General features: G+C 34.9%; 1 protein-coding gene across 1 annotated transcript in view; it reads left to right on the top strand.

The window, feature by feature from the left end:
* The window catches only part of LUZP2 (leucine zipper protein 2), a 258272-nt gene that overhangs the window by 166173 nt on the left and 64324 nt on the right, over window positions 1-27775 (top strand). Inside the window, exon 6 of the mRNA XM_012725725.1 lies at window positions 25678-25740. Coding sequence (XP_012581179.1) covers window positions 25678-25740 — 63 coding nt within the window. The remainder of the gene's footprint in view (window positions 1-25677; window positions 25741-27775) is intronic.

The following is a 27775-nucleotide window of genomic DNA, read 5'->3' as shown; positions in this document are numbered from 1 at the left end:
GATGAATTCAGGCATTGAGGACAGAGAGATAAAATTGGGTGTTTTCTGGAGGCTATATAATGTAGAGTATGTAATGAATTGATTTGCTTGGAATTCCTATTCCCATGTGCTGAATGTCTGCTTACTCTGATCATTGCTTCCATCTCAACAACATACCTCCTGATTTTTATAGTCTATTTTACCTTTTCTTGTAAGTAGTTACATGATTTTTCAAAACAAAGAAACTGGATTGTAGAAACTGTTGTGAGACAGATAATTCAGGGTAATACATACCAAAATCACATGTGTCAGGCATGATAGAAATACCCTCATGTATATTAATACCACTTATACAACTTTTTAATGTTATTTTCTCTATTTTACATGCGCTCTAATAAGACTGAAAAGAAGTAATTTTATCAAAATCAAATTTCAGTTATTAGTAAAGCAAGATGAAGCTTCTTTAAATTGATACTTACAACCCAAGGAATCATTACCCTGTTCTGGACTTACTTCAGAAAAATGGGTATATTTTGGCATTCGTATACATGACATTAATTCCCAATTTATAGTTTTTAATATTTTTATGAATTGTTCATAGGAAATGTTCATGAGTCTCATAAACAGAGATAAGTGGAGATTCAGATAAGTCACTGGTCTAAGGTTGCATGTTAACAAGGGCACAGTTCAGTTGATGTTTTCTCAATGAATAAAGGGTTCATGCTTATGAACTTATCACACTGTGTATTTGGTATTTATTATCTTCCTTTCTAAAATCTCACATATATGGGTCTAGTGGTGAAACATTTGCCTGTTGCTTCTAAGGGGAAAAAAAAAAACTAGGGTAATTTCAGTTCATTTTTGCGGGTGATTATCTTACAAGTCTATCCCAAAATATTTTTTGAGTAGTTTTCTTCTCGAATTATGAAATAAGCATATTGAATATATATTTGTTTCCACTTTAAATTACATTAATGTAGCTTCAGGAAATTCTTATTACATCATTTATTTTTTTTTTTTTAGAAAAGACTTCGGGGTCAGTGTCACAGAGAATGAGAAAAAATTAGATTTTTTTCCTTGAAAAAAATACATTCCTTCAAAGAATTAGGAACTTAGAAGTTCTTCGAAAGCACATACTTGAACTTCTAGTTAAGAGTCACTGTCCTTTCACAGTCCTACCACCACCACTGCTACTGTTCCAGTCTATGTTCCAGGCATTGTGCTAAATCTTTTACAGTTAATATTGTTGGAGTGTAAAATATTTCTGCGTTCAATAATGACTGAAGCCCATGTCCGATGCAAAAACAAATGAGACTTTATTAGGCCTGCTCATGCCCTGTCACAGCAGGTGCGCCCCTCAAGGAAGGATCCCAAAGATCTACAGAGTGGGGTTTATAAGGGCAGTTAGTAGGGCTGGGGATTTTCCACTGAGTACATCAATTGGTGGTGGGTGCCTGCAAATTCCTGTTTGTCGAAATGTTAAGGACACAGTAGATGCTGGAAACTTACCTTGGTCAAGCAGGAATCTAGGCTTATCTCTGGGAACCCACCCCGCCAGCACCTTCCAGGAACAATGGCTCTGGAGTGGGTGAACTGTCTAGTGAGAACTAACTTTTTACAACATTCCCAACAAATATAACATTTTATCCTAATGGTATCTGTATATGTTACATATACATGTAAGAAACAGATATATAGTTACAATTATATTCCAATTTTATATATAAGGACAAGTTGTAGATTGTATTATCAGTATTTATTTTCCAAAGTTAAAATATCTGAGTTCTTTCTTTAGTTGTTTTTCATTTTTCATGTACATTTTCTTCCAAATATTTTATTGAAAGGTTGACTTTAACTGCCTTATAGGTAATCCTCTAGGAACTCCATTTTATGCATTTCAACACCCTACCCCCCCAAAAAAAAATCTCCTGTGTTGCAAATATATTTTGAAGTCATTAATCTGGTTTCAGCAACAGCATACTGTTTTCTTGAATGAGTCCCCGGCCAATGTATTAAAGATCTTTGTTCTTTTTTTTTAATCATTTTTTGGTTAATAAGCCATCTGTATTTTTGAGAATCTAAACCCTTGTAGGATGTGGAGACTGAGATCCTATGAAAAATAGCACTAAATATAATCAAGTTATGAATCATTAATATCCAAAATTGCATTTGCTGCTGAATTTAGTACTACAATGAAATTCAATATTGATAAGAAGGAAAATTCTTAGGCTTTTCTCTTTATGGAATCCTTTGTCACTGTTAAATGATTATAGCAAATGTCTCTGAAGATATCCCAATGACTTATCTGCTCATAGGCATCTGACTGCTAAAACACAATTCCTTTCCAAAAATATGAATTCTCATGATACTGACAGAACTGAAGGCATTGTACACTGTCAGGGTATCTTTGCGCGACAGTCAAATTACAGCTGTCTAATTTGTTCTTGTCTGATCTTTTACAGTCCAGAGGAGGGAATCATAATGATTGTTAGTTAGAATATAAATAAGAATAATGTTTAACTCTTATTTTCAGTAATAATGGCACAGCCTAATCTAAGTAGAACATTTCTAAATATAACCCATGTCATAAATCTCTGTATAGATGATGGGTTCAAAGAACATTATGTAGCCACAGTTGTAGTTTTTCACAGAAAGGGAAGCAAGTTTTGCAGTTATTCATTAAAAATAATTAGAAAAAACACATTTTTCATAATTTTATGTAATGTGCTTTGAATATATGTGTGGGGGGGAAATGAGTGATTATTTTTCTCATTGTATTTAAAATAAAAATCTTCTAAGAAGCCAAGGATTAGAGATGAGTCTGTGGACTATTGACAAAATGTTTTATTTTTAAACATAGTACCTTCAGTCATTCTCCTCAAACTCTCTTCAGTATAATAACTACACATCACACTTTAGGTTTAAAAATGAGTAAGTTTATCCCAGTTCAAGGCAAATTTAGCCATGGTCTGTAGAAGGAGCATCAGTAAAAAATTCTTATATACAAGAGTAGGGAGAACTCTTAACAATCATCTAGTATTTCTGTTTCTTTTGAGAAGGGGATGCCCTAGTGACTTTCTTAAACCAGCAGCACTCAGTCCTGTCTGAGAAGGGCATTGTCTGTTTAGTTTGTAAAATTTGCCATCAGAACTCTGTTTCAGAAAAATTCACTTTCAGAATTTTGGGGGTGGGGATTAAGCTTTTTTTTTTTTTTTTTAAGTGTCCCATTGACTCAAATGTATAGTGAAAGTAAGGATAATAGGGCTAAGTGATTCTCCAAAGTCTGCAAATGTAATAAATATGTAACAATAGAAAAAATTCATCTCCAAGAACCTAATAGCCAAGTTTCTGTCCATGTCTTTTTACTCAAGACAGATTATCAGCGTGATTCTGTTTGTCCAGAGTTAAGTACTTGCTAACCAAAATGTTAGTGCAGCACTCACCAAAAAAGTCAATGTTTCGGCAACCAGCTTAATATAAATTCATGTGTTTATTGCAAAACTTGTCATTGAGTTTAATAAAGCACTGTATATATTTAATCTCTAAGAGTAATAAGGGATATGATGAGTATGGAGTGGGAAATATACTTGTATTTCACAGATATGGTAGGTAAGACTATTTCAGGAAAACTGTAGTAGCAGATTTCTGACAGTATGACAAATTACATACTCAGAAAACTTCTGCACAATACATTGATATTTCCATCAATTCTAATATACTTTTAAAAAAAAGATTTATTTATTTATGCATACAGAACTGGGGTATAGACCAGAGGTGCAGGAGTGGGGAGAGGCTTCACCACAGAGTGGGGAGCAGAACAGGGTGACTGATGGAGTACAATGCTGAGGGGAACAGCTGGTGGGTCAGGAGAGGTCTTGTGGATCCCCCCCAGGCTGGAGGGGATCAAACTCTGCACTGAAGGGGCTGCAGCTAGTTTGAAGTGCTGCACTCTTAACACTTTGTGCCACCAGGGAGGGCACTAATATATATTCTTTTAAGTGTTTTTTAAACTTATAGTAAATAGATAAATGAACTTAAGTCCAAGAACAATCTATTCAAAATTAACTGGTAGTTGGGCCTTGGATCTTAGGCTCACCTGAGTAAAAGTAATTAGAAGAAGCATCCATTTAAAATACTTTGAGGACTTCCCTGGTGGTACAGGGTTTAAGTCTTCCTGTCTCACCAGATGCTTCCCCTCAGCAGTGTATATCAGTAGCTCTGCTTGTTCTGCTTATCAAAGATTTTCTGGTGAATCTTCTCATCCCCTGCACCTCTAGCCTTGTGTACATAAACAGTTCCTGTATACATAAACATATAAATCTTAAAAAAATAATGCGTAGAATATTGTCATATTTTAAAATATATATCATATATGTCATAAGTACTCAAAATTTTACAAGTAAAATGTAAATAATACAGAAAAAAACATCTGTGAAACAAAGTATAGTAATTATATTAATTTTAGACAATATATGTAAGATAAAATTGCTATTAACAGAAAAATTCTTTGGTTAAAATATTCAATTCCTAAGATGATCAAATAATTCTAAGCATTTATGAAAATTTTAAAATAGTGCCATAATTAATAAAGTAGAGCATGAGTTTAAATATCTGAAAGATGGAGTAAAAAGTTAAGAAGTATATATATCTATGTAGATATTATTTTCAGAATACAATCAAGAGGGCTAATCCAGTCAGAGTGTTAACCTCTTTGCCCAATAACTAGAGAATACACATTCTTTTCAACTATAAAATTGTTACCCTCCCAACCAGTCTTTGACCTACATACAAACTACAAATCAATAAAAATATGTATTTTTTTAATAAATACTTCTAAATTACTCATTGTTCAGAGAAGAAGTCATAATGAGAAAAACTGTGATATTTAAACATATTTGAAGATATACAACATTAATATGTTAATCTGTAACTATAGTAACAGTTCAAGTGAAAGAGATTAATTTCTTATATTAGAAATATTAAATAAAATATTAATGAGTCAAACATCCTTCTTAACAGGTCACAAATCGAAAGTGAACTCAAGAAGAAATAGACAATTATAAGAAGTTAATTAAAAATAAAATAAGAAAAATAATCACCAATAACTAAAAAATCTAATGAAATCCACTGTAACACTTGTTCAAGAAGAGGCCTTAATCAATATTATAAGTGTAAAGAAGGAGATAAGTACAAATGCCACAGAATATTAGACATATAAAATAAGGAAAAAATATGTGACAATATTTTAATACACAAACTGATAGGTACACAATAATACAAAACTGGCTGAAAAGATAGTGAATTGACAGAAACTGAATTAGTTGGAATTCTTCTCAAGGTGTAAAAGACTATCTCTTTATTTAAAAGTAAATTTTCCCAAAAGTTATTGGAACATACAGTTTTTCAGAAGATTGGTAATGATGGGAAGTCTCCCCAACAATTTTAAGATAATATGAAAATCATGGCAGTGTAAAGACAGCTTAATCACAATCCAGCGCTTCTCTATGTTGAGTCAAAATAATGTTCCCTTACATTTACCTGGTGAGGCTATAAAGAAGCAAAAGAAAATATCTTATCTCTCTTGGAAGAATTGTCTTGGTTGGAATCCTGGCACTGTCCCTTTCTACGTGCAAATTTTTGAACAAGTTATTTTTCTCCCTGTCTGAAAGAATAGAAACTTTTAGAACTGAGTGAAAGTAAAACAAGGTTAATATATGCAAAATATTTTGAATGGTTCCTAGCAAGAATAAGCATTTAATAAAACTGCACTATAGGCCCTCCCTGGTGGCGCAGCGGGTTAGGGCACAGCACTGAGAGTCTGAGGCCACTTCCGCATGAGTTCGATTCCCGCCTGCCGCCTGCCCCGGAGGAGACCACATGGCGAGCCAGACCTCTCCTGGCTCGCCCGCTGCTTCCCTCAGCAGTGTACTTCGTCGGTCTGCCTGTTCTGCTCCCCACTCTGTCTCTGGTGAGGCCTCTCACCGCCCCTGAGCCTCTGGCCTGTACCCCAGTTCTGTGTGAATAAATAAATAAATCTTTAAAAAAAAAAAAAAAAAACTGCACTATATCTTGAGCTGCCCTCAGGGGCAAACCTAAGTAAATTTCTTAAAATTGTTCTTTTTAAAATTAAAGTCCTTTAGGAGCTCCCAGTCAACTCCCTATTCCCATCATTATCCCTTCACTATAAATCTTTCTTTTTTTAAACATCCTTGTTTATTTTTTGACAATATAGGTTTTCTTCCCTCATATGCGTTTATCATAGATTTCCCACCACAAAAGGACCCACCGTCTTCCACTATTGTCCACTCTACATTCCCTCCGATTCATTCTCCCTTCCTGAGTATCTCATATCTCAGACACATCCAGGGGTCATTCTGACAGTCTGTCTTTTTATGATCCTTTGTTTGGTCTCTAGATCCACATTAAGTGAAGCCATCTGGTACTTGCCTTTCTCCTTCTGGCTCACTTCACTTAAAATAATCCCTTCTCGTTCCATCCATGTTGCCACAAATGGCATGAGTTTATCTTTTTTGATCTCTGAGTAGCATCCCATTGTGTATATGCAGCATATCTTGATCTACTCAGCTGTTCTGGGGTATTTAAGTTGTTTCCATATCTTGGCTATTGTTAGTAATGCTGCTATAAACAGCATTCTATAAGGGTGAGAGTTTCTTTTGAATTAGCGTTTTGGTGCTCTGTGAATAGATATTTAGCAGTGGGATTGCTGAGTCATGTGGTAGATCCATTTTTAGTCTTTTAAGGAAATTTCACTCATCTATCCATAGGGGCTGGACTAGTTTTCATTCCCACCAGTAGTGTAATAGGCTTCCTTTTTTTCCATATCCTCACCAGCACTTATTTTTTTTTTTAATATGGGTCATCAGCACAGATGTGAGGTAGTATCTAGTTATAGTTTTGATTGCATTTCCTTCTTGGTAGGTGACAATAAGCAATTTTTTCATATGTCCGTTGGCCATTTGCATGTGTTCATTGCAGACACGTCTGCTATAATTCTTGCATTTTAAAAAACTCAAACAAAACTACTAATATATTTATCAGGTCTTCATGTAATCTTGTAAAGACCCAGAGATTCTATGACTACTTTCACTGGGATAGATTCCTTCAAGTATTCTGAACCATGCGTCGATTCAAGTAGTCTCTCCAGTGTCCTCAAATGAAATGCAAATTATTCAACTATGTATACAGCTGTGGGATTTTTATTATTATTATGGATAGGGATCCAGTGATCATATTTACCAGAATGTGTTTGGAATACAAAGTATTTGTTCAAGAATAAGGAACACCCATGGGGATTAAAACTGAGATGAAAAAATGCACAAAATGAAGAATGGTATATATATATAAAAAAAAAAAAAAGAACAAGGAGCAACCATCCCTGTACCATGTTTATACCCTGTTTAGATTAACTTCAGTAAATCCTCTGACCTCTTTTACTGTAACACCTAGTACACTTTTAATATCTAATTTTATAGAACCATCTTTTTCTGGCTCTCTGAAACTGAATTTTGCCATCCAAGCCTTGACCCTTCTCCAGAATGGAAAATATAATTTTTTTTCTACTTCATTTTTTTCCTGAGAAATTATAACCACTATATTGAAAGAGATACTCTCTTTAAATGTGAACTATTCTTTTTTGATAGCACTTTATTTCCAAGGCAACCTAAGTTAACTTCCTAGGATGAAGTTGTTATCCTTTCTCACTGGGGAAGAAAGTACCTAAGAAGTTGGTGTCATCATATGTAGAGAAAATGGAATGTAAAATAATATCACCTTGCTCTGTATATCAACCTGTCTCAGCGTGATCACTTGGATAAATAAAGGGCTGTTGCAGAATTCTGAGAACTTTAATGACCCATAGAAATTTAGAAAATATTGCTACATTAAAAATGTTTCCTTTTGAATGGCAATAAGTCAGTGAACAGTACAATCTTTAGATGGAAAGATGTTCCTAGGATAAGGTGGTTTAAGTAGTGCTGACAGGAATTATATGAGAGATGAAAACAAGCTATATCAACAAAATACAAAGTATAAGCAAAATCTTCTAAAGTAGTCTCAGGTCCTGTTTTGCACTTCCATACTTGCCACTTTGTTCTTAGCTTATCACACCTCTGTTTTGAAAGGTGTTAGTACTTGATCATAATACTTGAACTCAATCTGATTTCTGTGGCTTATTGTCTACTGAGTGTTTTGCATATACTTCTACTCTCAGGCCACTAATTGTCAAAAACACAAGATGCCTGTTTTTGCTCCCTATGGTTCCTGTCATCTCACACTTGCACTGTGCCTACTGTTATCTTACTGCCTCCTTTCTAGTTAATGATCTGTACAAGTACATAGTAAGTAGTGGGAAAATATCCGTGCAGGTTATTATAATTCTGGTAGATATACTCTACAACTAGGTGATTTTGAAGAAAATAAATTATAGGGATTTTAGTCATTTTCCATATTCTAAGTTTTGAATAGTCACAGGCAGACAGTTGTTAAATGTGCTGTGTCTGTTACAGATGTTAATGACTCTTGGAAGACTTCCCACAGTGGGTATATGGCATGGAAAGACTGTATTTGGACTTAGTATGGAAGCTCATCATTATTCATTAAATCCAAGCTGGCATTTATCCTGCACCAAAAAAACCACCTCTCACCTCCTGGACAGATCATATACTAAAAATTATGTCAAAAATCTATCCTAGATGTAAATACAAGAGCAAGAACTAAAGAAAATATATTTGCAGCATGATTTGGTCAGTGGCTTCTTAGCTGTAGCACACAAATACAAGTGAAAAACATAAATCAATTGGATTTCATAAAAATTGAAAGTTTTTGCTTTTGAGGATACCATGTAAATGAGAGGACAACATGCAGAACAGAATAAATGACTATAAAAATATATAAAATAACAAAGTGCATTCACAAATAAATAAAAATATATAAATAATAACAAACACTGTAATAAATAATAGTGCAGGACTTGAATCTAGAATGTATAAAGAACTCTTCTATAAAATTATAAAACACTCAATTAAAAATAGGCAAAAAATAGATGTGTCTTCAAAGAAAATAATGGAGGCCTAAGTCAGCTATTTAAAATAAAGAACTCTTAAAAAATAAAATAAAATAAAGAATTCTTGCTACTTAAAACATGGATAAGGCTGAAAGGGATTAAGTGAAGTAAGCATGGAAGAGAAAGATAAATATTGGATGTTTTACTCATTCAGAATATAGAAAGACAAATCAAAATAAATAAATAAATAACCCTAAAATGGGACAGAAAATTGAGGCTACTGAATGGGGAGAAGGAAACTGGAGAACAACGGAGAGAAGTAGCCCACTGGACTGTGGCAGAGTAGTCTGAGTGTTTGATGGTGGGAGATCTGGTAGAAACACATATCTGAAGGTGTGTGAACCTATACTGCTGAGCCCTTTAAAGTGCTGTAAACCATTTTTATCTCAATAGCAAAAATTATATATGAATGTCCATAGCAGTATTTTTTCAAGTGGCCTAGAAATGGAAATAAATGATATGTCCATCAACTAATGAATGCAGCTCTTTAAATGTAGCATGTACATAAAATAAAGTATTATTGACTATAAAAAGGAATGGAATGTTAATACCTACTCTAATGTGAGTGTGCCTTGAAAGTACAATGTTGTATGAATGATTTGCCAAAAGCTGCATTTGTATGATTCCACTTATCTTAAATCTCTAGAAATGACAACTTTGTAACAGATAGTAGAGTGGGCATTTCTGGGAATTAGGGAAAAATAGGAAATGGGCAGAGACTTCTAAAGGATAAAAGAATATTTTAGTTGATAAAATATTCTAAAATAAGAGTTGTTCAATTCTGTGAGTAGACTAAAAACTGCTGAGTGAATCATATTATTTGTATAGTTGAGCTTTATGGCCTGTGAATGATGTCATAATATAGCTTTTGAAAATATGTCGCAATGAGGAAAAAGACTATGTCCACTTCTCACTAAGCCCAGGAAGCAGAGATTGATAGTTTTTTTTAACATAAAAGGACAATCTCCTGGCCCTCCCTGGTGGTGCAGCGGGTTAAAGCACTGCACTAAGAAGCTGAAGCCACTTCCACATGAGTTCGATTCCTGCCTGCCCCGGAGGTGACCACATGGCGTAGCAGGCCTCTCCTGACCCGCCCGCTGTTCCCTTTTGTAGTGTGCTTTTTCGTTCTTCCTTTTCTGTTCCCCACTCTGTCTCTGGTGAAGCCTCTCACCGCCCCTGTGCCTTTGGCCTGTACCCCAATTCTGTATGTACAAATAAATAAATCTTTAAAAAAAAAAAAAAAGAGGACAATCTCCTGAGGTTTATTTATGTAAGATGACAATAATTGAGGTTCATATGACGCCTCATCTAAATTGTTTGAGACACTTTTTAGACAATTGAGTGACAAATTCTAATTGCTGAATAAAAAAAAAGAAAAGAAAAAAGGACAATGTATTTTACTGTGTAAAAGGGTCAGGGAAGGGTTATCATCAACTTTCTTCATCCCCATAGATAAAGTAGAAAGGTAGTCATTTAATTGCAAATGTTTGTTCTAAAATTTACAGTAATGACAATTTAAAAAGCAAACAGTGTTCTTGTCTTGTACTGGGATTACATTTATCCTGGCATTATGTTGGGTGTAGCCATGAGTTAGACTACTTTATAGCTTCTTAAAGAATGAAGATGTTTCACATGAAGCTGTATAGAGGAAAGTGGTGGTTGCCTTTAAAATGTATTCTTCCTGATCCTTTGTACAGTCTCTCTCTCTATTCTGCATGTAAGTGGAACTATCTGATATTTATGTTTCCTTCTGATTTACGTTGATTGGCATAATACCAATCAATATAGCGATGACAAGTGTTTAGTAAATGGTACATTTAAATTAATATATATTTGCCTCTCCTTTCCTATATCCTTCTTTCCTTTAAATATACCTGCTTGTTCAAACATAACAGCCTGTGTATTACATGTTCAAACATAACAGCCTGTGTATTACATAATAGGTATTGTAAGGTCTAACATACTATCTCTAGAAATATCCAAAGCACCTTCAACCACCAGCAACTCTCTTATTTTGCCCTTAGTTGGCTCTTTCACAGTTTCCACCCCATTCACACTGTGGCTTTACGATAGTTTTCTAATAATTCTCTTGGCCCTCTACAATAGTATATATTTTTTTAGATTCCTCTTTGTCTCTTATTCTTCCCCACAAGTTACCTTGCCATTAGTCATATTTTCTCCCCTGGTGTCCTCAAGATTGTAACTAACAGGCACAGCACACTGCCTGGTTCACAGGGTCAACAAAATAACTCATGAGAGCAATTTGCCATATAACTGCTCCATCAGGGCAGGAAATTAGACATAATTCTTGTAGATATTTAAATATTCTGTTGCTCATGACAACCAGCCTGAAATAACATGTTCAGAGGCAAAAGGTTGAAAAGTTTGTTTCAGATGCAAAATGACAACTGCCAGACTTAATGATCCATTTAGTAACATATATACAAATAATAAGACATCTGTTTGAAATAGGAAATGTGTTAGCTCTATATATCAAATATTACTGTGTCAAGAGTGTTGTACTATAATCAAAGAGGAACAGGGCAAACCGATGATACTTTACCTCTGAAACACACATCACCATGTATTGGAGAAGCTGGATGCACCTATCAATATAATAGGTGACATGATAGAATTGAGAAAGCTGTTTAGCTCTTTGAAAATTCTGGAAGAATTCATGGAAACAGCAATGTATTTGTTTAATTACTTTTATTGAGTTTCCAAAACTGTAGGGTTTTCAGATGGGAAAAGTAAAGATTTGGAGTCTATATAAAATTAGTAGAATTTCCATAAATGAAGCATAGAATGTGAGAAAATGGTAGAGCTATAGTCACAGAGTTTGAGAAGTGCTAGGATTAATTAGAAAATGATTTGTGAAAGCTCCCAGGAGTTTTGTGGAAAATGAATCTGGAGGTAGATAGAGGTCACAATGACATGTACAGACGCTGTTGGGATGATAATTTCCAGTCTTAAAACCTATTTCATAAACGGGACACTGCCAATATCTTACTGAAGTAATCTGACTTCTAAGCATTTTTTGAAGAGTTAGTGAGCAACCCAGTTTAGTGAAAAAATATAAATTATGAACCACACTCCTTCTTTTCCTTCAAGAGGATAAATTAATAAAAGTGTACATACATTTCCACCAAAGGAGACTTTCCTTTTATGAGCCAATGATAACCATTCATATGCTCATCTTGTGAAAAAGAAGACTACAGAGGATAACTTAGATTGGGATGTACCAGGTATAATTTTAATTTCTATGAAGATCTAGGTTAATGACCCTTCTTAAATTTTGCCATATTTTATCCTTTGGTATCATTAAAAAACAAACAAACAAACAAAAAAACAAACAAAAAGAAACACTGTACTTAGTATATTAAGTACATTTAGTGTATTTATTTCTGTCATCTAATTAAGTTTACATATTGTATCCCTGATTTTTTTTTTAAGATTTATTTATGTATGCATACAAGAGCTTCCTTGTAGCCCAGCGGTAAAGGGATGAGAGGATTCACAAGAGACAAAGTGAAGCCAAACAGGCAGATCTACTGAAATACACAGCTGAAGGGAAAAGGGGGTGAGACATGATAGGCCTGCTGCACCATGTGGAGTAGCTCCCTGACTGGGTATTGGACTCAGGCCTCAGGGGTTGATGGTAGTTTGATAACGGTGACCCTTTAACCCCTGCCCCTATCCCTGATATTCTTAACCATTGCAGAAACTGTAACAGTTGACCTATCCTTCTACTCCTTTCACTGAGATGTAATCTTGCATTAGGTATGGACATGTACTTCAATTTCCTAGGGTCCTTTGACAGAATCGTTCACTCTCATGGAGATTTGAAATGTTCTGGTAATTTTCAGGTGTCCAGGGAGTCATATCTTAGCTGCTCTAATATTCACGACGTAACTTTTCAGAATGGGAAAGTGCCAGTAAATCAATTATTTTCATCAGAAGTTCCTGCCATAAGTACAGTCCTAGGCGAGAGGAAGTTGACCATCTTTCCCTCTACTTTCTATACCAGCAGTTGTCAAGCTAACATACAATGAATCATTTACATGTTCATTTTTTTTAAGATTTATTTATTTATTCGTGTGAAACTGGGGTATAGGTCAGAGATGTGGAGGGTGAGAGGATTCACCAGAGACAGAGTGGGGAGCAGAACAGGCAGATCGATGAAGTACACTGCCGAAGGGAGCAGTGGGAGGGTCAGGAGAGGTCTGCCTCGCCACGTGATCACCTCTGGGGCAGGCGGGAATCAAACTCATGCGGACCTTAGCTTCTTAGTACAGTGCTTTAACTCACTGCGCCACCAGGGAGGACCTACATGTTCATTTTAAAATCGAAAGTTGGTCTTATAATTCCTAGTCTTACAATACAATTCATCAGGTCAGGTGTAGAAACTCAATTGAATATCAGTGTAAATAAAAACGTTAGGTGATTATTTCAACAGTGATACCTCCCTGTGAAGTGTTCTCATTAAGCCTTGTCCAGCCATCTCATTAATAAGATGCTTCTAGTTGTTTTACCTTGCACAGTTGGCTTACCATGAATTTAAATAAATCAGAACAATCTAGGGTGGGTTACTATAGATACTCTGCCACGCTGAGCCTCTGCTTTTGGGTAAAGTGTAACAATTTCACGATCATGTTTGTTTGAAATGGTCAAGCTCCCTTTGAACTTTTTGACCTCCACTTTTGATGCCTGTAGACTCACCTCCAGCAGATTCACTGTATCCTTGTCAAAAAAGTGTCAAAAGTTAAAGCTCCTTAACTGAAGCCTTCTCCTAGATGTAATTAGGAGAGTGAAAGCAAAGGGACACTTTTAAAAGAGAGAGAAGCCATACCACTATTTTCTCATATTTCTCCAGCGCTTTCCCCTTGATAGTAGATTCATATTAAAGAAATAGTAATGTTGAGTTACAGCTCAGTGAGCGTCTTAAGATAGTTACATTTATTTTCAAGTAACTTCTCAGAGTTATACAAGTGTATTATCTCTTTTAGTGTTTAAAAATATTCTTTTGTTATACTTTGATTTCCCCTATGTATTATTTTTAGATCTTTTAAAACATACTTGATGCATAAAAATGTTGACCTTTTTTGAATTAAATTACATTACTTACTAGGGAAGTTATCTACCACAATTTCTCTGTTGAAATGACCAATTAATAACCTGAAACTACTAATATAATATTCACTTTTATCTAGCTATAATTAGTCTCTTGAAGTTTTGTCATCTCTTCCATCAGCCGGCTGCCAATAACCAGTCATTGTGTACACCTGATTCCAGAAATCACCCATTCTGCTGTCAGAATTTATCCCCTCTGGGATAAATTGATTTTAATTGTTAGACTTTTCAAGAGAGGCTGAGTCCGACTGAAGTACTGAAACCTCTAATCTGCCCCTAAGGACTCTCATATTCTCTTTAAATTGGGTTCTGAGATGCCATTCATCAAAGAGTAATGCTTGTCAAAGTTATTTAATAACAAAGTTATGTGTGATATTATCATTATTACTGTTCCATAGAGTCAGTATCTTTAGAATCCACACTGAAAATCAATAGCATCTGGAGGGAAAATTTGATTAAAACTTTATGAAGTCAGTATAAACATATCTTTGAGAATGACTAGCCCGCATTTTGGGGTGAGCTTCAGGTACAGTAGATAGGCAGGTGCTTTAGAAAGTGATTTCCCTAAATTTCACAATACACAGATCCTTATATAATTACCTTTTATTTCTTCCCTACCTTACTAAGGAACCTGTGGAAACGTGGAGTTTTGTTAATTATATTCCCGTCTTCTCTGTTTCTCCTCTGCCTGCCTCTCCTCTTCCACCTTCTCTAATGTTCCTCCCTCTTCTTGTCTGTGGCTCCTTCTTCCCCTCCTCTTCATCATTCTAATTATATACAATAATCACTTTTTTCTGATTCAACCCCCTTTTATATGTGCCCAGGTCCCATCTTCCCCCACATCAGTCTTTACTTGACTGCTGACTTCATACATCAGCTAGGTTTTTATCAACTGCAGGCTTTTCTCAGTCTTTACTTACAGCTACTGAAAATTCACCTTATCCACTGTTCTGGTTGAATTCAGTAGCATTGAAGTTGTCTTTCCTCTAATATGCCTTGTACGATGTTTGCTCCTAATTAGGGCCACTTATATCCATCTGGAATGATGTTACTCTGTATTTTCTTGCTCCATTTGCTGCAGTCTCAGCTGCTCTCCCTAATCTACGTGCTTTGTTCTCTGCCCTTACTGAAGCAGCACAGTAGTGCAGCTTTTAAGCCATTTGAAGAGATTAAAACATTTTGGAGGATTAAAAAGCATATTGAAAATGTTAATTACCTATCAATTCTTCAGTAGTCCTTTCTTCTCGCATGGTTTGGTTCCCCATTTAATACTCACCGAGAATGAAGAGTGATTTCAGCATCTGGGAGCAATAGTATACATAGGATATTTTTTATCAACCAGTAAGCCCGATATTTTAGGAGATTACTGCCCGCCATAAGGTTTAGTTTATGCTTCAATCTCAGTAGCATATGAATATATGACACAGAGAAAATTGCATTTTTTATATTTACAAAGCATTTGCACATTTATTGTCTTCTTTTTATTCTCACACTCACATAGTGAAGAAGCAGACATGAATGCAGATGGAGAAACCAAGGTTTAGAAATGTCACAGTAGAGATAGATGTCCATGGTGACAGCTTGTAAATGGGAAACCCAGGATGAAAACATATGTCTTGTGAATTCTGTACCATGCATCCCTCCCCCGCCCCCAACTCTTGTATCAAATAAAGTGGAAAATGCTTGGATTTGACTAAGGGGAATGGTATTGGAAGACTTTTCTCCTTGTTCTTGTCTAATCAGCCAAGTACAGGTGCACCCTGCAGGAGCAGGTGGGAATGCAATTAAGACAGATGTGATGACAATGCATTCAGACTCTAATGCTTTAAAAACCCAGCGCGGGTCTAAAAACAGTCACACCACAGAAGAATCAAATGTGGGCATAAGCTTTGTACAAATTATAGGTTTTTCCAATTTTTGAAAATGAAATGGCAATTAGTGGCTTCAGTATCCTGTATCTATTCCAGTATCCTGTATCTATTCATCCCTTCCATAGGCAATGAATTTTTTCAGACTGTTAAACATGATTAGAAGAAAGGTAAGTGCAGGATCTTGATTGTGTGCACAGCAAGCCGGAATACCAGAGTAGCAAAAACTGGTTTTCAAAGTGTGACTTGTGTCTGTAATGCAGAGACTCTATAAGTGCTTGGAATAGGCATTTAGTATTTCTTCCCTCCTTCCCTCTGGAAACCCTTTGACCTTTGATATCATTTTCATTGTGAAAAATTGTTAAGTAGTCTTTTTATTGGATTAATTGCCAAGGACTGAGGAAAGAGATGTCTTACTTTATGAGTTAGAAGAAGAAAATTTGAAGTTCAGCATGCTTGGGGTTATGCTTTTTACCTAATTATTGGGGTTACAATTGCAAGATAATAAAGAACACTAGGGTCAGATAAAAATCCAGATCTCACATCCAGCTCCTAAAAGCTGTGTGGCATTGTGGAATGCCTTCACCTTTCTGAGTTTGGTTTACATGTCTATGGGAACACCACATCTTTCCAGCCATTTGTAAAGGAGCTTGCAGAAGATAAAAACTAAAGTTTCACTGCTAAAAATGGAGCTTCCATATGATCTGGTAATCCCACTCTTAAATACCTACCCAAGAACACAAAAATATTAATTCAAAAATACACCTGCATTCCTATGTTTATAGTTAAACTATTTACAATAGGGAAGATGTGGAATCAACCCAAAAGCCCAAAAATAGATGACTAGATCAAGGAGCTGTGGTACATATACACAGTGGAATATTACTCAGCGATCAAAAGAGATAAACACATACCTTTTGTAACAACATGGAGCTGGAACAGATCATGCTTAGTGAAATAAGCCAGAAAGAAAAACACCAGATGGTTTCATGCATACATAAATACATACATACTCCTACATACATAGGAGTATAAAGGACCAGGGGAGGAAAAAAAATAATAATTATGAACAATCATATACCAGAGCCATTTTATGGGGGTAGAGTGGGGAATGGGATCACAAATGTGTGTGATGGTACATGGGTGAATTAGTGATAGAAAGTCCACAGGGATTATAACTGAGATGGATAAAGGACGAAATCATGTAAAAACAAACTATTATAATAAAATTTAAAAGGGGGGTGTTTCTCAGCTAACTTTAATACTGATAATTTTTAAAGTTCTGCTCTTACTTCCTACTTTAAGAGTTAAAAGCCAGGTTACAAATTGTTAAGAGGATTGAACAACCCTGGCAAAGGCTAATAATTCTCCCCTCCAATAGTGCTTTCTCTTGGCTCTCTCTTCTAAAATGACACTATTTATTCTGAGCAAAAACCTGTCACACAGCCATTTCAGTAAGGTGGGTCATGCACCTAAATTATTTGGGCCTCTTTTCTGTAAGCAGGAGAGCCTTTCACTCCTTCTAGAAGGTATCCATTAAAAAAAAATTACATTTATGTCGTTATTTTCCCGTTCCTTGATGGTAGCATATAGATATCAATGTGAGGATATCATAGACCTAGCAGACAAGGGAAATGCTGTCAATAGAAATACTGTCAATAGAAAGATTCATATCAAGTGAGAATGGTCACAAGTTACATCAGTGTAGTGCAACGGCCAGGCACAGGGCAGCACCCCGAGAACCATTACCCTTTGGGCATTCCCTGGCTTCTCTCATGGCCCTGCCTCTCTCTAGTCATTCATTCTCACTTAGCCTTTCCACCATTTCTACCCTTATCTGCAGCCTCCAGGCCCAGGTGTGCCCACGTATGCATGCCCACACCATAGTCAAGGTGTGCACGGTCAGCATGCATGTCACCCACCCATGCTCCAAGTACCTCCTGATTCAAGGGCTGCAGGTGATAGCCACAGATGCCAACGGTGCAAAAACCTGACCATCACTTACCCTGCAATCAGACAACTTACATAGAAAATAAAAAGCAAGTGCCAACAAGCACAGGACAGTTTCACTATGGATTCAGGAAGACAGAGAGAGCCCCCGAGACCTCAGTGGAGTTTACAGGCTGTTATGCTCTCCTGTGGAACTAGGTACACAGGAAACACTAGGCAAGGAGGCAGGTGTGGGCCACACAGGGGGCTGGGAGGCAAACATCCCTGTGCCCCAAGAGTTATCATGCTCTTTTTCTGGGCACTCTGGCATTCTCTCTCTCATGTCATCCACAATCAGGCCACATGCCCCACACTACTCTGCCTTCTGCATCAACAGGATGATAGCAACAGAGGATGGTGGTGTAAAAAACCTGATTAATTCACTTATCTTAAAAAGGCTTCCTCCGAGTCTAAATGACACTTAAGATCTTGTAAACTCCAGGTCAGTAGACCCTGAGTGGGAAAACACTCGCCGAAACTACATTCTACATCAGAGCACTGAGGAGCTTGATGGGAACCATAACAGAAAGTCAGGCAGGGGCAGTGCTGAGTTCCAAACCCATTACATAATACCAGGGGAATACCTATGAATGTGGACATTAGAAAGACTGCTTTTGATGGTCAATTTATTATTCATGAAGAGCACACAGAACAAGGTTAATGTTAAGTTTTTTTTTTAATCATATTCCAATAATCATAAAAAATAGCCTTGACACATAATGCAGCCAGAATGATTAATAGTTGTGCTTTTCCCATATAGGAGAGAGCTTTTTGGTAATGTTTGAGACTAGAGTTGATATGTAGGTAGTCATATGCTGGTTAGATCTATAGGTCTTTCTTTCTTTTTTAATCACTCAAGGCTTGGTGGTAGAGGTGATAGAATGGAAGTTACTAACTTCAACTATGTGTAAGTGATATAACCTAGAAAGTTGTTATTTAGCAAAATCAAAAATAGAATGCTTGACACATTCTTCCTGCTTAAGTCTGGAGCAAATTTTTACAATTGCTTTCACTATTGTTTCTCAAGCTTGAATAAGCAGCAGTATCAACTGAAGGATTTGTCAAATGCAAAGAGACAGTTTCCACACCCAAGAGTTTCTAAATCTGTAGATTGGGTGAGTTTGGGGCCTATGGAATTTGTGTTTCTAATGAGTGTCCAGGGGATCCTAATTCTACTGATCCAGACAACACATTTTGAGACCCACTGGCTTCTAGTAAGTCACTTATGAAGCTTGGTTGATAAGCAGAGTGGCTGATCTCGCTCAAAGATGTCAGCTTCTTTTCATTTTCTATTTAAATTCTCAGATAGGAATGAAAAAACTTGTGCTTAAGAAAAAGGAAATCGCAGATAAATTTGACACCTGGTATTAGCAATGTGAGTTTGGCATCAAACTTTCTTCAAGCTTTTCTATGCATCCATCTGAATTGTTTTAGTTTGATAGAAAATGCTAAATAGCTATCTTTCTTAACTAGACCATAATGTATTGTATTGCCTGGTTGGCCATTGAAAATATATGTATCGGTCTATGCATATTTTAGGTTCTGCTCATGCTTACTCAATAGAATGAAGGATATGTCTTTACTTTCTTTCCATAAGCAAACCTATAAATATATGCATACACACACATATATAGACTTATCAAAATTTAAAATCTATAAATTAAATATAGATTTATATTGAATTGCATAAATCTACCGTATATATGTATGTGCGTGTGTGTGTTCTCACTTTCCTTAGTACTATCAGCTAAACTTTTCTAAGTAGAAGGAAAAAATCCCCAGATTTCATTGAACTTCTTACTCTTATTTTTGAAACAAGAGCCAAGGACTTTGGAATAACAATATTTAACCTTCAATATTTAGTTATAAGGTAGATTCTCTGACTCAACAACATTCTTGGGATGTGTGAAACTGCAAGGAGTAAATGAGCAGTGTGTCAGGTGCTCAAATCTCAATTTCAGGAACATTATTAAGCTGTGAAAAAAAAAAGTCTAAGAATGGAAAAAATAAATAGTCATGGTTTAATTCTCTGTCTAGTACCACATTCCTCCATGAGATCTATGGAATTCTTCTAGAAATCATAAAATAACATTATCACCTGCCAGTACTTTTTCTAAAATAGTTCCATTACGTCCTAAACTATGTTTCTCTCCTTACTATGGCATAGAAGATTTCCTGTTAAAAATGGTTTATTTGAAAGTGTATGGCCATTTTTCAGACATGTTTAAACCGACACGAAGGTAAGTTTTAAGCAGTCATCTAGAGTGAGTTTTTAATCAGTTTTAGGAAGTTCTAAAATAAGAGACACTTTCTGCAGGGAGACATAGCAATATCTCATTTTCTATTAAATATTGCTGTAGGTGTTTTTGCTTTGGGTTTACCTTTAATTACACTTTTGAGAATTGAACACGTGTTTTCAACTGCCTGGCAGCACTGGTATATTTTATTTAAATCTAGAAAATAGCCTGCTAAACACAACTTAATAATTTATTATATTTAACAATGCTCCCGGATTGTGACTTTTACCATGAAAATGCATTGAGACTTCATCATTCCACCGTGAATGAAATATGGTGATTTCCAGCCTCTTGTTGAGTCGTCCTAATTCTATCCCTGTCTTAGAATCACAGATGCCTTCTCCTACTCAGCTCAAGCCTATTTTCGAAGCTTTAGTCCCCAGGATTTCTATTTATTCTACATGAAAACTTCACAATAAATTGATGCTTTGCTTGATTTAGCCATTACTGTCTCTTGTTGGCAATAAAAATTTCTATTAATTTCTAGTATCTTTTGAAAGTACTTTGTAAAATGAGAAAATTTGGAATGTATGCATTCACCTATGCCAAGATTATAGCAATACACTAAATTCACATAACATTCTTTTTTTGTACCCTAAGATTTTTGTTGTTTTAAAACTATCATATAAACAGCATTGAATATGTGATGTTATTAAGTTTCCCGGCCCAAAAAAAAAAAAAAAATCAAAGATTTAGATTTAGCAGGGGTGCTTAGTAAGAAAAAAAAACATTTTATTACTATCAGATATCACTTAAGATATACAAAATTGAAGAAATGTTACATACCATAGATAGGCAGGGTTGACTTATGCACAGGTTGGGTTCCTGGGAAGGCAGTAGAGACATTTGTTTTAAACTACTTAAAATTAACACCATAGGCATACCCTAGTAAGCAAAGTCTGCCTTCCACTTAGAGACAACCAAAGTAATGAAAATAGTCCATGTCCACATTCTGAATAGCTATGACATTTAGGCGCTCGGTTTATTGGATGTTATTTTTTATGACTCTAAATTCTGAGGAAATATGAAGTTATATAATTACAAAAGACAGGGAAGGCAAAATAAGTATGGTGTCAAGAAAGCAGAGGGGTTGACACAAGAAGGATGAAACCAATAAACCCAAGTATGTACGAGCTTTGGACAAGGTTATATGAAAAGGGGGCAAGGGAGCAGCATTATCGCTGGGATTCACTATTTTCCCTCCAAAACCAAGTATTCATTTTTGTTTAAATAAGATAATTTTTTAAGGTTTATTTATTCATGCATACAAGACTGGGGTACAAGCCAGAGGTGCAGGAGATAAGAAAATTCACCAGAGACAGAGTGGGGAGCAGAACAGGAAGATCTACCAAAATACACTGCTGAGGGGAACAGCAGGTGAGTCAGGAGAGGTCTGCTGCCATGTGTGTCAACCCCTGGCCAGGGGTCAAACTCATGCTGCACTGGCTGTAGATAGCTTCATAGTGCTTTGCTTTAACATATTGCACCCCCAGGGTGGGCCAGGTGTTCTTTTTCCAAGTTAGATCTGTTTTCAGACAAATTCTGACTTACTGATGACCCAAGTACCTGTTGCTCAATGATTCTTAAAACTAAAAGATTATTTGTGTCTTATCAGCAATACTTAAGTCACTTTACCAAATCTGAACTAAGACAAATTGATTGGGGTTGAGTCATCCTTTCCCTTAGTATATTAGGTAGTCACATAAGTTACATGGAATTTCCAAGGAAAAATATTTTCTGTAAGAAAAATCTGGGTGGGCCCTCTCTAGTAATCTAGGGGTTCAGTCTCAGTGCTATCACTCTACAGCCAGGCCTGAGTTTGACCCCTAGTTGGGGATCTAACCCACATATGGCACAACGGACTTCTACCTCTCCTGTTTCTCCCCTTAATGGTTTATTTCAATGGATCCACCTATTCTGCTCCCTACTCTGTCTCTGATGAGTCTTCTCATTCCCCATACCCCAGTTCTACACACACACACAAAAAACATAATCAGGGAACAGTCATTAGAAGAAAGTATAGTAAAAGTGTGACAAAAAAAAAACAACACTTAAACATTTCCTGATCTTTTCATTTAATTTTTATTATATCTCCTAAAATAAAGCACAATCATAATTGGTTCCTGGCATTTTGGGTGTAATTATGTGTGTAAGTTGCTATGTTAGGTCTTATAAAAGCATCATTAGCTTTGATAGGGATGGCCCATTGTTTAGAGGGTAGAGGAAATTATACAAGTCTGATTACAAAACTATAAAAACTTATGTTCTTATGTTCTTCAATGGCATCATGTCATATTTTTTCTCAAATGAAGAAAGTATGATTAGTAATCATGAGTGAAAAGGCATGTGAATTATGTTGGAATTCGTATCGCTCTTCAGCTCTTGCTGCCATCCACAATACTCTAAATAACATAGCAACAGTCATGGCATTTGCCTTGACAAGGTTCCTGTGTGTCTCATGACTGGCCCCTTTGTGGGTGATTATAATTAATTATCCCCAGTTCTGGGTATATTTCAAAATAATGAAGCACACTAATTTTTAAGCTCTGGAATGATAGTTAGCTTAATGAAAGCATAATTCCTTAAACAGTTGCCCAGAATTACTAACTGCCAGAGCAGGCTACCGACATAAAATACACTCACTGCCCCTATTTGGGTGGTCACAAGAATAGCTATGTCAAAGAATGACAGGCTTCTCTGTACAGCACAGGTTACAGTGTCCCAGTCTGTCACAAACACTTCAGAGAAAGAAAATCCTAGTCAGTACTTTTATCACATTAAAATGAAACAGAATGAATAAACAGACTCTCAAGTTAATCTGACATTGCTTTAACTGATACAAATTAAATAGTTTCATTTTTAAATGGAAACATATTCAGCTGGAGGCTGAATGGCATGGTGCACTGTTCTCTTTAGATTTAAGGTCTATGATCTTTAACACTCAGTTGGAAGTTGATCACTATAGTTGTATCATAAAATACAATTGAGCATGTGCTAGGATATAAAGATCCTAAAATATTCTGTTGATACATAGATAAGATTGAAGAACAATTGTATACATAGTCAAAATATACTCCTTTGTATATATATATATATATATATATATATATATATATATATATATATATATATTTGCATCTGAATTCAATATATATATATTCATTGAATTCAGATGCAAATGTTAATAATCTACACACAACATTTTTAAAATACATGTTCAACTTTATTATCATCTCTAATAATGTTATCCATATGTGCATGCAATATGTTGGCATATAAATCCTCTTATTAGATACACTTCATCTGTTAATTGGATATGTATTTATGTATTTCCATCAGCTGTGTATGCATGGATTTATATATATTATATAAATATATATATATTTATATATATATTTATATATATATTTATATATATTATATATATATATTAACATTTCATTTTGCAATCATTTTTGACATTGAAAGCATGTTTCGGCTTACCTAAAAGCTGTTAATGTAACAACACAGCGGGTGATAATGCATTATTGATTCAGAAAATTAAAAATAATACAATACTATGAAGCAAGCAATAGATGTTATTTGAATTTCACCATTCCACTAAATCAATATAAATATAAATATAAAAAAAGTAAGCAAATATTGAAAATTTTGGAGAGTGTGAAAATATCGTTGTACAAAAAATACCAGACATCTAAAAGAAAAATTATTTTGCTAAAATAAAGCTTGCATATGTGGCCCTCCCTGGTGGCGCAGCAGGTTAAAGCACAGCACTAAGAAGCTTAAGCCACTTCCGCATGAGTTTGATTCCCGACTGCCCCGGAGGAGACCACATGGCATGGCAGACCTCTCCTGACCCGCCCGCTGCTCCCTTCAGCAGTGTACTTCATCGATCTGCCTGTTGTGCTCCCCTCTCTGTCTCTGGTGAATCCTCTCACCCTCGGCATCTCTGGCCTGTATCGGAGTTCTATATGCATAAATAAATAAACCTTAAAAAAATATAGATGTGAACATAATGAAGACTCAGGTGTTTTTAAACTATAACCTGATCTAAGCAACATTATAATTTGAATATTGGTATAGATCCCCTTATTATAGTTAATGAGCTTTAAATATGGGGATAATGTACATTAAATTTTCTTTGAAAACCCTAATCTTCTGCTTTGTTGGATGATGAGTACAAATATTTGCATAAAAAATATTACTTGAGTGAATAAAGATAACTCCTCATTTTTGCAAAACATTTTATGGTGTTGAAATTCTAAATGAGCTTTTTAGAATTTCAACTCTTAGCTAAAGAGGAAAAATTGCACAAAGAATCCTTTCATCCAAGTCAGCTGTACCCCATCACTGCATGATAAGAAAATAAAATCAAAAATGATGTTGAAATCAGTTGGAATTGTGAGTTAAAAAACTCTTAAATTTGATGTATTCATTCATTTATTCATTCACTTTGCATATATATATATATATATTTTTTTTCTTCAATTGGCTCATGGTGCTTCTTAAATTGAAGTTTAGAGCCATTTATACATGAGATGTACTTTACTTTTACATTGTTTGCTCCTAAAAGAAAGTACAATGTCTAAGTCCTGTAGGTTTTACAAAGTTTTCAGTTCTTTATTTTGACTGTCTGAAAGGAATACAGGTAATGCATTGCTTGGGGAAATAAAGCCAGAAAGATTGAATAATTAAGCAAACAGGGTTTAAGATCAAATGGCTAGGAACTGGTGGCTTTTATTTTGGAAGTAAAAAGTGTTTGCTTATCAATCTAGATCAACAGTGATAAGTCAAAACGTTAGCAGTCTCTATATCCACTTTCGGCCCAATCAGCACTCTCTTGAAGCCTGGAAGAGGAAATTGCTTATGAGCATTAAGCCTAAGTGCAGTGTACATATGTCAAGAATATAGGAGGCTTCTAAACCTATGATCTTTAAAGGGAAGTCACATTCTGAGGATGGGTCGTTGACTATATAATACTGAAATCCAAAGGGATCAGCATCCAGATGATAGTAGGAATAAACGCTTGCTGTCTAGAGGCATGCTTTCAGAAATTGTCATCAATTTGAAACCAAAATCATTTCATAAAGTACTATATGAAAATAAAACAAAAATTCAGTATAATCCCAAATAAAGTTACAATGAATGTGTTATGCTACTATATTAACATTTTAATTGAATAATGTAAACATTCGTGTACATTAGATTATGCTGAATTTATGTAAAACCATGATAGGGACATTGTGGAGAATTCCTCTGTGATTAAAACAGAGAGAAAATCTACCGAATATTTTATTACTTATTAACAATAAAACTATGTTTCTGCCCTTAGAATAAAAGCCTGAAAAATAAACTCTTGTCAGGAAACAAGGTGTGTGGCCTCCACGCAGAAGAGGTGAGTGTCCTTGTATTCAGTAGGCTGCCTTTCTGTTTTAATAGTTCCATTTTTGTTTTGTTGTGCTGTGCAAAAGACTTTTAGTTGGATGCAATCACTTTTGTTTATATTCTCTTTTGCTTCTCTTGCTCCAAGAGCCTCCACAAAGAGATCATTATGACCAGAGCTATTTAATTATGAAATAAAATTAGAAAATAGAAATAGAAAAGCCTACATTTTCTTCTATGTATCTTATGCCTTCAGATCTTATATCCAAGTCTTCCATTTTTAATTAAATTTAGTATATGAACTACTAGAGTGGTCTCACTTCATTCTTTTGCTTGTTGCTATTCAGTTTTCTCAAAACCATTTTTGAGGAAATTTGTTTTCCACCATTGTATACTCTTGTCTCTTTCTCATAAATTAATCACCCATATGTGTATGATTTATTTCTGGAATATCAATTCTATTTCATTGATCTCTGTCCATTTATTGTTGTTGTTGTTACTTCATTGCCATTTGCTTTGATTACTGTAGCTTTGTACAAGTTAGGAGCCATGTTCTTTTTAGGGGCCACAAGGAAATGTCATCATGTTTTGACTTAGACAAAGTCTAAGATAAGCCACATGCCTAGATAAGCTGAAGAAAGGCTGAAAATGTATTTAGATTAATCGTCATGTGCCTACCTAATATTTGGGTTTCTTTCATTAAATAAGGTAAGTCTTTTCCTCAATGGAGACATAAATTATTATAAACATTAAAGTTAAAGACTAATGTAATAGTCTACTTAAAATGTCTTTACAGTAACATAGTATGTGATACAATGTTCACATACTAATTATCAATACATGGAAACTAAAGGTAGATGCCAGTTAAAGTGAATAATTAAAATCACAGCCTTGTAAATATATTCATTGTTGGTTTTGGTATTTTTTTAAACTTGTCATTTTATATGTAAATAAACCATTTTATATAATTGCTAGACATAGTACACATTGTATAATTTCTGAATATTACTTCCAAAGGATAATCAAGTAGAAAAACTTTTGAATGAGGATTGTCAGATTTAAAGCTATATTCTAGGAAGACTGAAACATTTCCAGGTTTTTGCACAACCCCCTTGCACCTTAAAGAAGGAAGGTACCTAAGAGAAGATATGTATTTGAAAGCAAACACATAAACAAATAATTGAGCCTTACCTATTCTTTTTAGCTCTTAAGTTAAAAATATCTTCTGTGACTTTATTCTTTATTAGAGGGCATATTATCTCTTTATTAGAGGGTATATTATTTCTTTATTAGAACTTATGGATTCATAGATGCTTTATATATTAGTATTGCTTGATATTACAATTAATTGTATATGTTGATAAATAAGTTACTCATTTATCCCATCTCTTTATTTATGGAGTATATTAAGAGTTAACATTGCAGGTAATGTATACATTTATTTTTATCTGTTATGTAAATGTTCCAAAGAATATAGTAGCAAGTATAAATATTTTGTTTTACCTTTACTACCAAAACACTTTAATAATGTTTTCTATTGTGTTAGAAACTAAAATAGTAGTGTGTCTTCTAGATTACTAGATAATTATAAATATCTTGTATTCATAGATATGTAAAACATACAAGGTCCCATTGACAATTAATTGCCAATGTTTTAATTTGCCATGGACGAATATTTTAAAAAATGCAGCCATCTAAAAACAGCATCTACCATGATCATAACTGTTATTTCATGAAATAAATGCTATTTGAACATAAAATGTAAGGAAGGAAAGCTCTTAGACTTTAAGATAGTCATTTAAGTAGAATAAGTAAGCAGAGCTAAACTGTGCTGTTACAGTTACCTTCCTTGTTGTCTTTTTAAATGGCTTTATCTCCTTATAAATCCTCCTCCTCATTAACATTATCTCAAACTTTAATTTTTTTGAGTACTAAAAATTCATGACTCACAGACACCAATGCAGAATTACATTTGAAATCACTAGTATGGTTAAAATAAAATTATTGGCATCCCTAATAGATAATTTCTCAACTGTTGGAAGGTTAGA

The sequence above is a fragment of the Condylura cristata genome, unplaced genomic scaffold (assembly GCF_000260355.1).
Source record: "Condylura cristata isolate star-nosed mole 26May11 unplaced genomic scaffold, ConCri1.0 scaffold00015, whole genome shotgun sequence".
NCBI classification, from domain to species: domain Eukaryota; kingdom Metazoa; phylum Chordata; class Mammalia; order Eulipotyphla; family Talpidae; genus Condylura; species Condylura cristata.
This window is presented reverse-complemented; position numbering and strand designations above follow the sequence as displayed.